Here is a 13,211-nt window from a genome sequence, read left to right on the forward strand (position 1 = left end):
GTCAAACGGGTGGAAGCTGATCCTCTCTGCGACGTGGACAACCTTCTCTTCCTCGGGCCTTTCCAACTTGGAAGCCAACACCACGCGCCTCGGTTTCTCGGGGATTCAAGCAGGAGTTTGCCAGATGTCAATATGGCCGCTGACAGGCGGTCCCAAGCAGAGGCTTTTCATAGGCCAAGGTCGCACCCCAGCCCCGCCCATTTCATCCCTCCTGGCTGCGTCCGCTGAGGCCTTCGATACGCATGCGCGGCGAGGGCGGGCCGAGAGGTGGGACGGCCCGCGTCTTCCGTGTGCCGCCGCCGCCGCCGCCGCCGCCGCCGCCGCCGCCTCAGCTTCGCCGCTCCTGCCGCTCCTGCCCCTCCGGGGCTGCATAGCCGGCGTTAGCCGCGCGAGGGTTAAGAGAGGGGACCGACGGAGCGTGCGTGCGCGGGGGTTCCCGCAGTCCCATCAGTTCCTCTCGCGGGTGGACTGCGTGGTCAGCAGAAGTCGGGGGAGGCCATAGACGGCGCCATGTCGGCGGGCGGCCCATGCCCGGCAGGAGCCGGCGGGGGCCCAGGAGGCCCCTCATGCGCCGTGGGGGTCTCCCCCGGCGGGGTATCCATGTTCCGGTGGCTGGAGGTGCTGGAGAAGGAGTTCGACAAGGCCTTCGTGGATGTGGATCTGCTCCTGGGAGAGATCGATCCGGACCAGGCGGACATCACTTATGAGGGGAGACAGAAGATGACCAGCCTGAGCTCCTGCTTTGCGCAGCTTTGCCACAAAGCCCAGACTGTGTCCCAAATCAACCACAAGCTAGAGGTGAGCTGTGGGCGCTGGAGGGGGTGGCATTCAACTCCAGTCATCAGACCTCATTTAACGCACCCGTGAAACGACCCTAGAAAACTGCCAGCCGGGCACCTGGGCTTCCTACGTGACGGGGGAGTGCGCGCGCGCGCGCGCAGGAAAGGAGTGAGGTGAGGTTAGAGCAGAAAAAGGTGTGTGGACTGACGTGTGGGTCTCCCGGGATCCTGTTGTCCACCTCCCTTGTATCTCTATGAAGAGGAAGCAGGAACTAATTACTCCAGCCTACTTGTGCCTGTTACGTTAACAGAGCTCAGACTTAACTGAAGCTCAGAGATTCTGTCATAAGAATACTTTAGCTCACCTTTTAACATTTGAGTTTTTAGATCTACTTTCACCTTGATAAACTAGGTTTGTATATCACCAGACAGACACAGTCCTGATTATTTTTAACTATTTCAGGTCAATTTCTGTTGTTGCACACAGACGTACTGTACCTTGACTGCACGAACTATTTAGCGGAATTTGATCGAAGCTCTTAAGAAAAATTAGTGGGATAAGCAAGACGGTATCAATGTTGATTTCAGTTTACAGTTAGTTGGTCCTTAAGTTACAGGCACATCCCTCCAGAGCGCCCTACAATTATTCAGCTGACTTCTAACATTGCGGTTTTGTCTGTACTTTACTGTCTTTCCCAAAGTCTGGGTTTATTTTTGAGAGTGTGTGAAAGATGATCATTTGCTTTAGTCTCTAATCTTGGTTGTGGGTGTGAGTGCAGTGGTGGTGCTTCCAAAAAAACCTACCATTTTTGCAGAAAATTAAATTTTTACAATATTTAGAAAGCATGATAGATTACTATCATTACATAAAGATCATTTTCTAACTAGATAAATAAGAGAATGGGTCTTTCATTTTAAAGTAGGTAAAAATAGGATAATAAATGATGTGCACAGCTCTTTGAACATTAGATTTTGTGAGAAATCATCATTACTATCAGTTGTGGTGATTGAGAATGCCCATTGGATCCAAATCAATATGAATATCAGAAATGCATCCTCTCCTTGCTTAGTGGTTAGCATTCTTTCTCTTTCCTGTCAGTTGTGAAAAAGGTGGTATAATTTAGCTTTGATTGGCATAGAATTGCATATGGGAGATTTTGTGACTCTTGTTCACTGAAAGGACTGTTAATTTCTTTCATCCTTTCTGAAAAGGTTGGAAGTGTTGATATGAGGCTAATCACTTCTTAATCTAGGTATATGAAAATGTCTCTTGAATTCTTGCTTTAGTGGTAGTTTCTAGAAGATGGTTATTTATTCATGTATTGAAATTGCATTTGTTGGTCTTTAGAAATAGTACTTCAGCTTTAAATAGCAGAGCAAGAGTAGCTTTTGCTACTCTACAACTGAGAGTATTTACTGAGATAAACAGATTTTAAAAAGTGATACAAGATCTAATTCATTTTTTAAATGACTTAAGGAAACTTTAAAGTGCTATTTGGACTTCAGATATAAAACCTAATTTTGGAGAAATGATTGTTCTTTGAGCAGGAGGTGATGCTTAGTTTTTTTCATCTTTAAATATTTTAAATGAGTACTCAGAGCTGTAATAAATTATGCATGTTCTTTTTTAGAAATTATAATTACATATTCTGATTCCATGTCCTGGCTTAGAAGGTGGCATTATTTCTCAAAATAAGAAATGCTAGCCTATCACAATGTGAGCATGTTTTTCCAACATGCTAGAAGCCTTTGATTTAAAGATCTTAGGAAATGGGGATTGTTTGTGTGTTTTTTCAGTTACAGTTGACTTCTCTGTGGGGTTATTCTTTCTATATTTAGCAGTTTCTACAGTTTTCAGTTTTCATGGAATCTGTTGTGATTGCTGAGGAGAGAGGTTCATTGTCAGTAGTGCTTTTCAAAGTAGATCTGCCATTGTATCATCTGCAGAATTTCAGAGGTTGCCCTGTGTACTGTTAGCAATCTTTTGAGATCTTGAAATTTTAGAAAAGATTTCCATACTTTCTTGCCCTGTTTTATTTCTTAGTAAGTGAATTGAATTAGTTCTGTTGTTTTAAGGATATGGGCATTAAGACATAATATTTGAGGTCACTTACAGTTTGATATAGCAGATGTGCACCAAAGTTCGGTGGTTTTAGAGATTAATACCTTAAACCATATTGCCATAATAAAATATTTTTATAATCAAGAGAGGTACCTCCAGTATGAGTAACTTATGATATATTTAAATTGGTCTTGAGTATCCTTCCAGATTGCCCTTCCTCTGCTCATTGTCTTCAGGTAGTTAATTTAATATTAATATAATAGTTAGGAAAACAATTTTGCTACAAAAAAAGTCAGAGGTTACATTAAAAAATTAAATATAAGTGACATCTATGTGACTGCTTTTTTCCATAAATTATATTTGGGGAGAGGGATATCTATAAGGGGAAGGGGAGGGCAGAGAATTCAGAATATATATATATATATATATATATTTTTTTTTTTTTTTTTTTTTTTTTTTTTTTGTGCGGGGGCCTCTCACTGCCGTGGCCTCTCCCGCTGAGGAGCACAGGCTCCGGACGCGCAGGCCCAGCGGCCATGGCGCACGGGCCCGGCCGCTCCGCGGCACGTGGGATCCTCCCAGACCGGGGCACGAACCCACGTCCCCTGCATCAGCAGGCGGACTCCCAACCACTGCGCCACCAGGGAAGCCCAGAATTCAGAATATTTTGAGGTAGTGCATTTCAAATTACTCACATCTCTTTTATACTTCCCACCTGCTTGAGAATCCCTGCTATGGTGAGCCACTTGGTGACAGCTGTGCTGGATTCACAGGTACTGATTAGGATAGTAGTAGTAGTAATAGTAATAGTAGCAGTAGTAGGTGTGTTGGAGTAGAACAAAAGATGAGAACCAGTGCTTTAGAAGAACTCACCTCTCTGCCTTGAAGTACGGTTGTCTGCCTGTGTCACCCCTTCTTTAAAATAACAGCAAAACAATATATCTTCTGTCATGTCCTCCTTTCCCTCAGCAATTGCTGAATAAGTATCTTTTTTTAAAGTGATTTACTGTTCACAGCCGTCTAGAGCCACATTGAAAATGAACGAATGATATACTACCCTTTTACTGCTTTAAAGCTATTCTCATTTTTTTTTAGTGTATCAGTTTTATTGCAGTTTGTTTAACATTGGCTGTTAACCACTCATTGAACAGTTTCACTGCCATAAAATGGTAGGTTTCAAAAATAGTATTCCCCCCCACAAAAATCTGCCCCCATTCTCACCTGTCCATCCTTGCTCTTCTTTTTATTTCTTGGCCACTTGGTTTGTGGGATATTAGTTCCCCAACTAGGGATCGATCAAACCTGGGCCCCTGGCAGTAAGAGCTCCTCCCTAATCCTGACCACTGAACCGCCAGGGAATTCCCCATCCTTGCTCTTTTTCAATAATTACTACATTGATTTCCCTTTGCCCTTCTACTTACTTACTTATACCAAGGCTATTCATATTTAGTTTCTAGTGCCATGTTCCATACTTGGATGAACTGGGTAGCATTCTAGACTAGTATAGGAAAGCTATTCTGTTTTTAAACAAGTGATGAGGCTGTTTTGCAGCATTGAACTTGAAGTTTAATATTGCTCCAATATATATTTATTGAGTGCTAATTATGCACCATATGCTGTGTTGGGCACTTGGGATACAATGGAGAGCAAAAATGGACATAATCATCACTGTTATGGAACTTGGATTTTATTGGAATTTGTTGAAATAATTATCATATAAATGTGAAATTCCAACTTTGAGGTACATAGAGTAATGAGAACCTATTCTGGGGCATCAAGAAAGGCTTCTTTGAGGAAGTGACTATTGAATTGAGACATAAAGGATGAGTAGGAATTAATTAGGCCAAGAGAAATAGGAGTATCGTTCAACATTCTGGTAGAGAGAACAGGATGTAGAAGGCACCTGTGATGGGCGAGTGCTAATGCATTTGAAGAACTGAGAGTTGGTATGTGTTATAAGAGCATAGGGCAAAAGAAGTGAGATGCAAAATAAGTTTGAACAGGTAGGTAGGGACAATATCTACATGATTTTCTAGACCATGTAGTAGATTTGAGGGCTTTATCATAACAATGGGAAATGTTTTAAATTAGGTGGTGACCTCAGATAGGAGATTAGAATAGTTACTCTGGCTATGATAAGGAGAGAATTTGGGGAAATAACAAGGATAAATGCAGAAAACCATTTAAGGGGCTCTTAATTCTGATCCATGTGAGATGATGGGAGTAGGATAGCAGAGGTGGAGGAAAGTGTTCAGAACAAGAGAGATTTGAGAAGTAAAAATAAAATCTAGGGATGGGTTAAAACAGAGGGATGAGGGAATTCAGGATGACTCCAAGGTGTCAGTTGGCTGGATAAATGGATGGATATTATATATTGCTAGCAATACTATATTGCTAACTGTTGATCAGTTACTATGGGCCAGGCTCTGTGCTAGGTCTTTTATATATATCGATTCACCCAATTCTCAAAATAGTCCTGTGGGGTAGGTTTAGTATTGTTATTCCCATTTTATAGGGATTAAGTAAGGGGCCCAAGACTACAGAACTAGAGAAACCAAGCTCTCCAAAAACACATTTATGTCTGGCTGGGGAAGGAGGAGGTGGAAAGAAAAAAAGCAAGCAGAAAAAATTGAGTGTGGCTGGATAGCCGGGAGGGGGAGGGGGATTTCAAGGGAGGTATTGTTTTCTTTTTTTTTTAATGGAAAAATAAACTTAAACATGTTTACAAGCCAATGAGAAGCATCTAGTTGAGGGAAAATCTGAATATTCTAGAGAAGGAGAGGATAATTAGTAAGACTTCTGAGTGAAGATGAAATCCAAAATACATGTAGAGAGAATGAATAGCTGTCCTTTATATTGAAAGGACAGCTATTATACTTAAAGGGAAAGGAGAGATGATAAGCACAGAAGCGGGAGTGTTTTGTTTGATGGCTTCTTTATTCTCTGTAGAATAGGAGCCTGGGACAACTGCTGAAAGTGGGTGAAAGTAAGGGCTCGAGGAGAGTGAAAAAGATTTGAAATAGTAATGGAAGAGTGGGAGAGCAGGTTGGCCAGAGAAGTAGAAGGACTGCCAGACAATGCTGAGGACTAATTTGGAGTTATCATAAATTCATGGTACAACCAGTCTGCCCTGTCGTATGACTTTCTCTGGCAATACAGGCACAGTAATGAGAGTAATAATTGAGTTCAACCAGTGCTGTAGCAAGGAGTTTGCTATATAGACAAGAGTGTTATTGAAATGAAAATGGTATTGGGGATGAAGAAAAGGAGATAATCTTTAAAGGAGTAGAAATAGTATTTGATAATTATCTAGATGCAAAGGAAGAGGAATGGTTAAGGATGATACCACATTTCTGTTTGGGAAATATATTGGTTGATACCTACAGTGGCTTGAATAGTGCTCCCCCGCCCAAATTCGTGTCTACACAGAACCTCAGAATGTGACCTTACTTGGAAATAGGTTCTTTACAAATGTAATTAATATAAGGATGGAGATGAGGTCATAGCAGATTACAGTGGGTCCTAAATCCAGTGAGAGTATCCTCCGAGGATACACAGGGACACAGAGAAGAAGGCTATGTGAGGATGGAATAAGAGATTGGAGTGACTTGTCTACAAGCCAAGAAATGCCAAGAATTGCTGGCAACCACAGTATTAGGAGACAGGCACAGTTCTCTTTCAGGGTCTCCAGAAGGCACCAACCCTGCCAGTGCCTTGATTTGGGGCTCCTGCATCCTGAACTGTGAGAGAGTACATTTTTGTTCTTTTAAGCCAACAAGTTTGTGGTAATTTGTTATGACAACCCTAGGAGACTTATACCATTCACTGAAGTAAGGAATCCAGGAGAAGGAGTGGGTCTGGCAGGAAAGATAATGGGTTGAGTTTAGGAGGTTGTGCATGGTTAAGGTCCGTATCCCTTTTTTGCATATTCCTAACATAGTTTCCTAATTGCTTCTTACCCCCTCCAAATCATCCTCTCATTGCCAAAATCATTCTAAAGTGATTCATATTAATGGTTCATATCAAAAGGCAAGTCTGACTACGTCACTCTTCTTTGTATACCTCCCTATTACTTACTGGCTAAAATTCAAACTCTGCAGCGTGTTGATCAGTGTCCAGTCTGTCTGTCCTCATCTCTTGTCACCCCTTCTTAGCTGCTTTTGCCTCAATTAAAACTGGTTTCTTTGCATTTCTCTAAATAGGCCTGCTCTTTCATGGCATCTCTACTTTGGCACAGGCTTTTGTGTATAATACCTTCTCTGTCCCCTTTGTCTACAGTGTCAAACACCCACTCATCTTTCAACACACCACTTACATCATCATCTCTGTGAAGGCTTTCCTCACCCAACTCTTCTCTGCTCTCTGTAGGCAGAGGCTGTCTTAACACCTTGAACTTGCTTGGGCTGTTACAAGATTTGTTATTACACATTGTACTATAACTTGTGGTTGCCACATTTCTCTACCTCTAGAAGGTAAGCTCTTTGAAGGCCAAGACTTTGTCATAGGTGAAATAATCTGAACTATCAAATGCTTGTGAAAGCTGACTTTTGGTGGTAGCATTATCCGTTTGTGAACCCATTTTGGTTTCTAAGAATTGGTTGGTAGTTTTTTCCTCCATGATATCAAGTTGATTTATATGTGGATTACAGAATTGGTGTTTGGCCCCTTTTAAAAGGGGGCCAATTTTTGGAAATTTGGAACTCACACATTAAACACCAACCTTTTTGACCCACTTACATTCTTATCTCACTTGCTAGGGGTTTTCACATCTCAGACCTTCCCTTTCCCTACTCCATGTATTAGCTTTTCTCCATTCAGCATTCAGGTAAACTTCTATTTTCTGACTCCCTTTGTTTCTTTTTAAATTGGTACATCACACATGCCTGTACACTAGTATTTACAACACTTTTTACATCATAATTGGAAATGTATTTTTTATCTGTTTCTACTAGACAGTAAAATCCTCAAGGGCAGAATCATGTCTTATTCATCATTTTGTCTCCAGATCCTGGCACACTGTATATATTCAATAAATGTTTATTTGAATGAATAAATTATTTGAAACAACTTTAGTTGCCTCATTCTGCCATGAGTCTTCAAAGTTTATCAGTAATCATTCTGTAATACAAGTTTCATGAGAGCTCGGATGGTGTCTGTCTTGTTGACTCTACTATCCATTGTGTCTAACATAGGGCCCACCATATTAGTGAAAGACTGAATCAATCACAAAGATATGATTTGTTAGTTAATATTTCATGGTATTCCATTTTAAGAAAAATTTGAAACTGACTAAAAATAACTTTAAACATCATTACATTAGAGTATTGAGTATGGATTTAGTGTACTTTTGACATTTCTAGTATATTTGGTAGGTTGATTCTCCTCATCCCACCTCGAGTTTAATTATAGAGCAGCTGAATTCTTTAAAATGAAAACAGAAAACATTTTATCTCGTTTGGAACTTCATTTTGAGGTTTAAAGTACTTTAACTTTTAAAAATACATCATAGACTTATCTACTTGTCTCCATTTCAAATCCCCCAACTCTAGTTCAGTCACATTGTCTCCCATGTTACACACAGCTGCCTTTCTTTTTGGCTGTGTTGGGTCTTGCTGTACGTGGGCTTTTCTCTAGTTGCTGTGAGTGGGGGCTACTCTTTGTTGAGGCACGCGGGCTTCTCATTGCTGTGGCTTCTTGTTGCAGAGCACGGCTTCAGTAGTTGCAGCACATGGGCTCAGTAGTTGTGGCTCATGGGTTCTAGATCACAGGCTCAGTAGTTGTGGCACACGGGCTTAGTTGCTCTGCGGCATGTGGGATCTTCCCGGACCAGGGCTCGAACCTGTGTCCCCTGCATTGGCAGGCGGATTCTTAACCACTGCGCCAGCAGGGAAGTCCAGCTGCCGTTTTTAAAACATAAATTTAATCATGTCATTCTGCTTTAAATTCCTCAATTGTACTTTGAATAAATTCAGGCTCATTATCACTGATAAGCTCTGTGTGATCTGACCTCTGGATAGCCCTCCAATGACATATCTTATCATTCTTTCCTCTTATTCTGTATGGCCCAGGCCACATGGGTCTCCTTTCAGAAACTCTAAGATAATAATTCTTAAACTTTTTGGTCTTAGGACCCCTTTACATTCTACAAATTATAAGGCCCCAAAGAGCTTTTTTTTTTTCTTTTTTCTAAATATGGGTTATATCTACTGGTATTTACTGTGTTAGAAATTACAACTGAGAAAACTGTAAATATTACATCAGTTAAAAATAGCAACAGTAGGGCTTCCCTGGTGGCGCAGTGGTGAGGGTCCGCCTGGCGATGCAGGGGACACGGGTTCGTGCCACAGTCCGGGAAGATCCCACATGCCGCGGAGCGGCTGGGCCCGTGAGCCATGGCCGCTGAGCCTGCGCAACTACTGGTAAAGTTCCTCTCTGGGACCCAAATTTTCTACCCAGTTGCTGAGGCCCGGGTACAGAAAAAAAAAAAAAAAAAAAAGCAGCAATAAACCCATAAATAAACCCAATAAACCCATTACATGTTAATATCATTATTAATGAAAAAATAACTATATTTTCCAAAAAATTATGAGTAGTATTATTTTATATTAAAATTTAAAAAATATATATCTGGTTTAATAGAAGATAGCTGGACTCTCACATCTGCTTTCAAACAGTTGTGGTTTGTGGTTTTGGTTATAGGAAGAAAATTTAACCTCACAGAGAAGTAGCTCGATCAGGGAGGAGTATTTTAGTAGCCATTTCAAATAATTGTGGATATTCTTCTTTGATAGTAAAAGGTAGTTTCTTAAAGGTTAGTTACAATGTGGAGTCTGAAACCCTATCAATGAACTTTTCATACACCATTACATTAAAATACATTGGTCTATCTTTGTAGCCTTTGAATGGATCTTTTACCAAGGCATGATTTTAACATTGTGCATTGGTCATTTTGAAAATATTGGTTTGCTGAGTTATCCAGATCTTCCAAATGTGGACACATCTCATTATACAATATCAAAAAATCACATTTGTTAATATCTGCAGTCTCATGAGAAAAATCTGTAAGTATTAAGAAGCTGTCAAGCTTATGGTGATGGATTCCAATTTTCCAAAATTCTAATTTTCCCCTTGAAAGTGTAAGTTCTTATCATTGCCAACAAATGCTGTCAGTTTTCCTTGAAATAACAGATTCACTTTATTCTCAAGAACATGTCTGCCAAATATATTAATCTTAATAACCACAGTTTGTTCTTCTTTCAAATAAATATGGTGTTCCAAGAAAAAAATGTTCAGTTTTGCATCTCAAACAGTTGCATAAGTGCTTTTCCTTGAGGCAACATAGTTTGATATGCAGCAGGTATGCTTTATGTATGCTTCCCATTTCATCACATAGAATATTAAAAAGACTTACTCAAGGTTGAGATTTTTAGAAATTAATAATTTTACTGCTTCATCAAGGACATTCTTAAGTGAATTTTTGGGTTTTGTTTTTGTTTATTTGTTTTTTATAAATTTATTTATTTTTTGCTGTGTTGGGTCTTTAGTGCTGCGCTTGGGCTTTTTCTAGTTGCGGTGGGCGGGCTTATCATTGAGGTGGCTTCTCTTTGCTGTGGAGCACGGGCCCTAGGCGTGTGCTTCAGTAGTTGCAGCACGTGGGCTCAGTAGTTGTGGTGCATGGGCTCTAGAGTGCAGGCTCAGTAGCTGTGGTGTAAGGGCTTAGTTGCTCTGCGGAACGTGGGATCTTCCTGGACCAGGGCTCAAACCTATGTCCCCTGCATTGGTAGGCGGATTCTTAACCACAGTGCCAACAGGGAAGTCCTTGTTTTTTTGTCTTTGTTTTGTTTTGTTTTGACTACGAGTGCATGAGAGTGAAGAGTACAGTGACTACTGGTAGTTTGGTGCCACTGCGTTGACTTGTGTTGTAAGCATTCTATTCATAATTGCTTTTGTACCTTCAGTACAATGTCAACACAATGAAAAAGGCAATTAATATTTTGTTATAATGAAAAAGGCAATTAATATTTTTTTATTATGAAAATAGTTTTGACCTTGTGGATGCCCTGAAATGGTCCCATAGACCTGTGAGAACTGCTGCTCTGATAATAACCGAAACACTTCCCAGAAGGATAGCCATACACTCCCACCCCACTAATTCTGATTCTCTTTGCTTCTTTCCTATAGCTTATTATGGTTTGTAGTTATGTATATTACTACTGGCTTTGTAATGACCTAGGGCAAGTTACCTAACCTCTGTGCTTCACTTTCCTTCTCAATACAAAAAGTATCTTTGAGGATTATTGTGAGGATTAGGACAATTAAAACATGAATATGTTCAAAACAGTGCCTGGCACATGGTTAATACTATTATTATATATGCCATTCATTTTCTTTATGAGCTGCCTCCTGCACAAGGCCACTGAAGCTCTGCAGGGCAGGATCCACATTTGTTTTGTCTACCAGTGTATCCCTAGAACCCAGCCCACTGCTTGGCGTATATTGGTGCTTAATAAATACATGTTGAATGAATGTGTGATGTTGTGGGAGACTAAAACTAAAAATATGTTTGCTTGTCTTGAACTGTAGAATACTTTGGGGAGAAATAATGACAGATGAAGTTTGTGGTCTTTATGCTCAGATTGGAAATTGGAGCAAATAGGTGGAGTTTTCTCACAGAACTTTGATCAGCCAAATGAACAGACTGCTTCAAGAGCTGACATGTAATAAAAAAGAATATTATTTCTTACCTTGAGGGATGACAGAGATTTTTATCTTTGACCTTTGAATATATTTTCTGTTTGGTCACAGTCTTTGCTTTAGAACAGGCTCATTGGCTTTTTATGATCTTCGATAGTAGGGCAGCACTAACCATCCTGGGCACAGGAAGAAGAGATAAAATAGAGGATTATTCTTTTTTTTTTGCGGTACGCGGGCCTCTCACTGTTGTGGCCTCTCCCGTTGCGGAGCACAGGCTCCGGACGCGCAGGCTCAGCGGCCATGGCTCACGGGCCCAGCCACTTCGCGGCATGTGGGATCTTCCCGGACCAGGGCACGAACCCGTGTCCCCTGCATCGGCAGGCGGACCCTCAACCACTGTGCCACCAGGGAAGCCCGAGGAAGATTCTTTATAAAGGAGTTGGTTAAATTAAATGAGCTCTAAGACTTTGTTCAGCTATTTTGAAGAAGTAGAAGAAAAGAAAGAGAATGGATCAAAATGCTTTCATTAGTTACATTATCACCTTGAAGAATGGTTCTGCTGTCTGTCAGGTATAAATAGCTTAGGATCTTTTATATAAGAATCTCTATAATAGATTCTTTTAAAAGTTTCGATCGAAGAAAAAAAAAGACAGTCTCACCAGATAAAATGACGTTGCTTCTTTAAATGAGGCAAGGAGAATTCTATAATCTGTAAAGGTTCTATTAATAAGAGACTCAGTATTTAATACTCAACTGTAATAAGATGTCTTTTTTTTTACAGTCATATCTTGCCATCTCTGTATGATTTTTATTTTTTACATTTGTTTTATTGCTCTTATGAGCTTTAAAGCCTTTTGGTAAGTAGGTGGGTGTAGATGGTAAATTTTAGATATTGGCATTAGATGGTATAATTGCTAGAGATTAAATTCCAATCTGGGGACTCTTTCCAAGATGGCGGAGGAGTAAGACGCAGAGATCACCTTCCTCCCCACAGATACACCAGAAATTCCTCTACACGTGGAGCAACTCCTACAGAACACCTACTGAACGCTGGCAGGAGACCTCAGACCTCCCAAAAGGCAAGAAACTCCCCACGTACCTGGGTAGGGCAAGAGAAAAAAGAATAAACAGAGACAAAAGGATAAGGACGGTACCTGCACCAGTGGGAGGGAGCCGTGAAGGAGGAAAGGTCTCCACACACTAGGAGCCCCTTCGCGGGCAGAGATTGCGGGAGGCGGAGCGGGGAGCTTCGGAGCCGCGGAGGACAGCACAGCAACAGGGGCGCGGAGGGCAAAGCGGAGAGATTCCCGCACAGAGGATCGGCGCCGACCGGCGCTCACCAGCCCGAGAGGCTCGTGTGCTCACCCGCCGGGGGCGGGCGGGGCTGCGAGCTGAGGCTCGGTTTCGGTTTCGGTCGGAGCTCAGGGAGAGGACTGGGGTTGGCGGCTTGAACATAGCCCGAAGGGGTTAGTGCGCCACGGCTAGCCGGGAGGGAGTCCGGGGAAAAGTCTGGACCTACCCAAGAGGCAAGAGACCTTTTCTTGCCTCTGTGTTTCCTGGTGCGCGAGGAGAGGGGTTTTAAGAGCGCTGCCTAAAGGAGCTCCAGAGACGGGCGCGAGCTGCGGCTAAAAGCTCGGAAACCAGAGACGGGCAGGAGACGCTAAGGCTGCTGCTGC

The 13,211-nt window shown here is 41.6% G+C and overlaps 1 protein-coding gene across 4 annotated transcripts in view; it reads left to right on the forward strand.

The window, feature by feature from the left end:
• Window positions 1-237: 237 nt before the first annotated feature.
• Window positions 238-13,211, forward strand: part of GOPC (golgi associated PDZ and coiled-coil motif containing) — a 46,339-nt gene continuing 33,365 nt past the window's right edge. For 2 of the 4 annotated variants that reach the window (XM_007454919.1, XM_007454920.1), the window contains exon 1: window positions 511-798. In XM_007454919.1, coding sequence (XP_007454981.1) covers window positions 511-798 — 288 coding nt within the window. Of the gene's footprint in view, window positions 799-13,211 lie in introns of all 4 variants that reach the window. The other 2 variants (XM_007454917.1, XM_007454918.1) reach the window with 2 other exon arrangements.

The sequence above is a fragment of the Lipotes vexillifer genome, unplaced genomic scaffold (genome assembly GCF_000442215.2).
Source record: "Lipotes vexillifer unplaced genomic scaffold, Lipotes_vexillifer_v1.1 scaffold58, whole genome shotgun sequence".
Taxonomy (NCBI): Eukaryota; Metazoa; Chordata; class Mammalia; order Artiodactyla; family Lipotidae; genus Lipotes; species Lipotes vexillifer.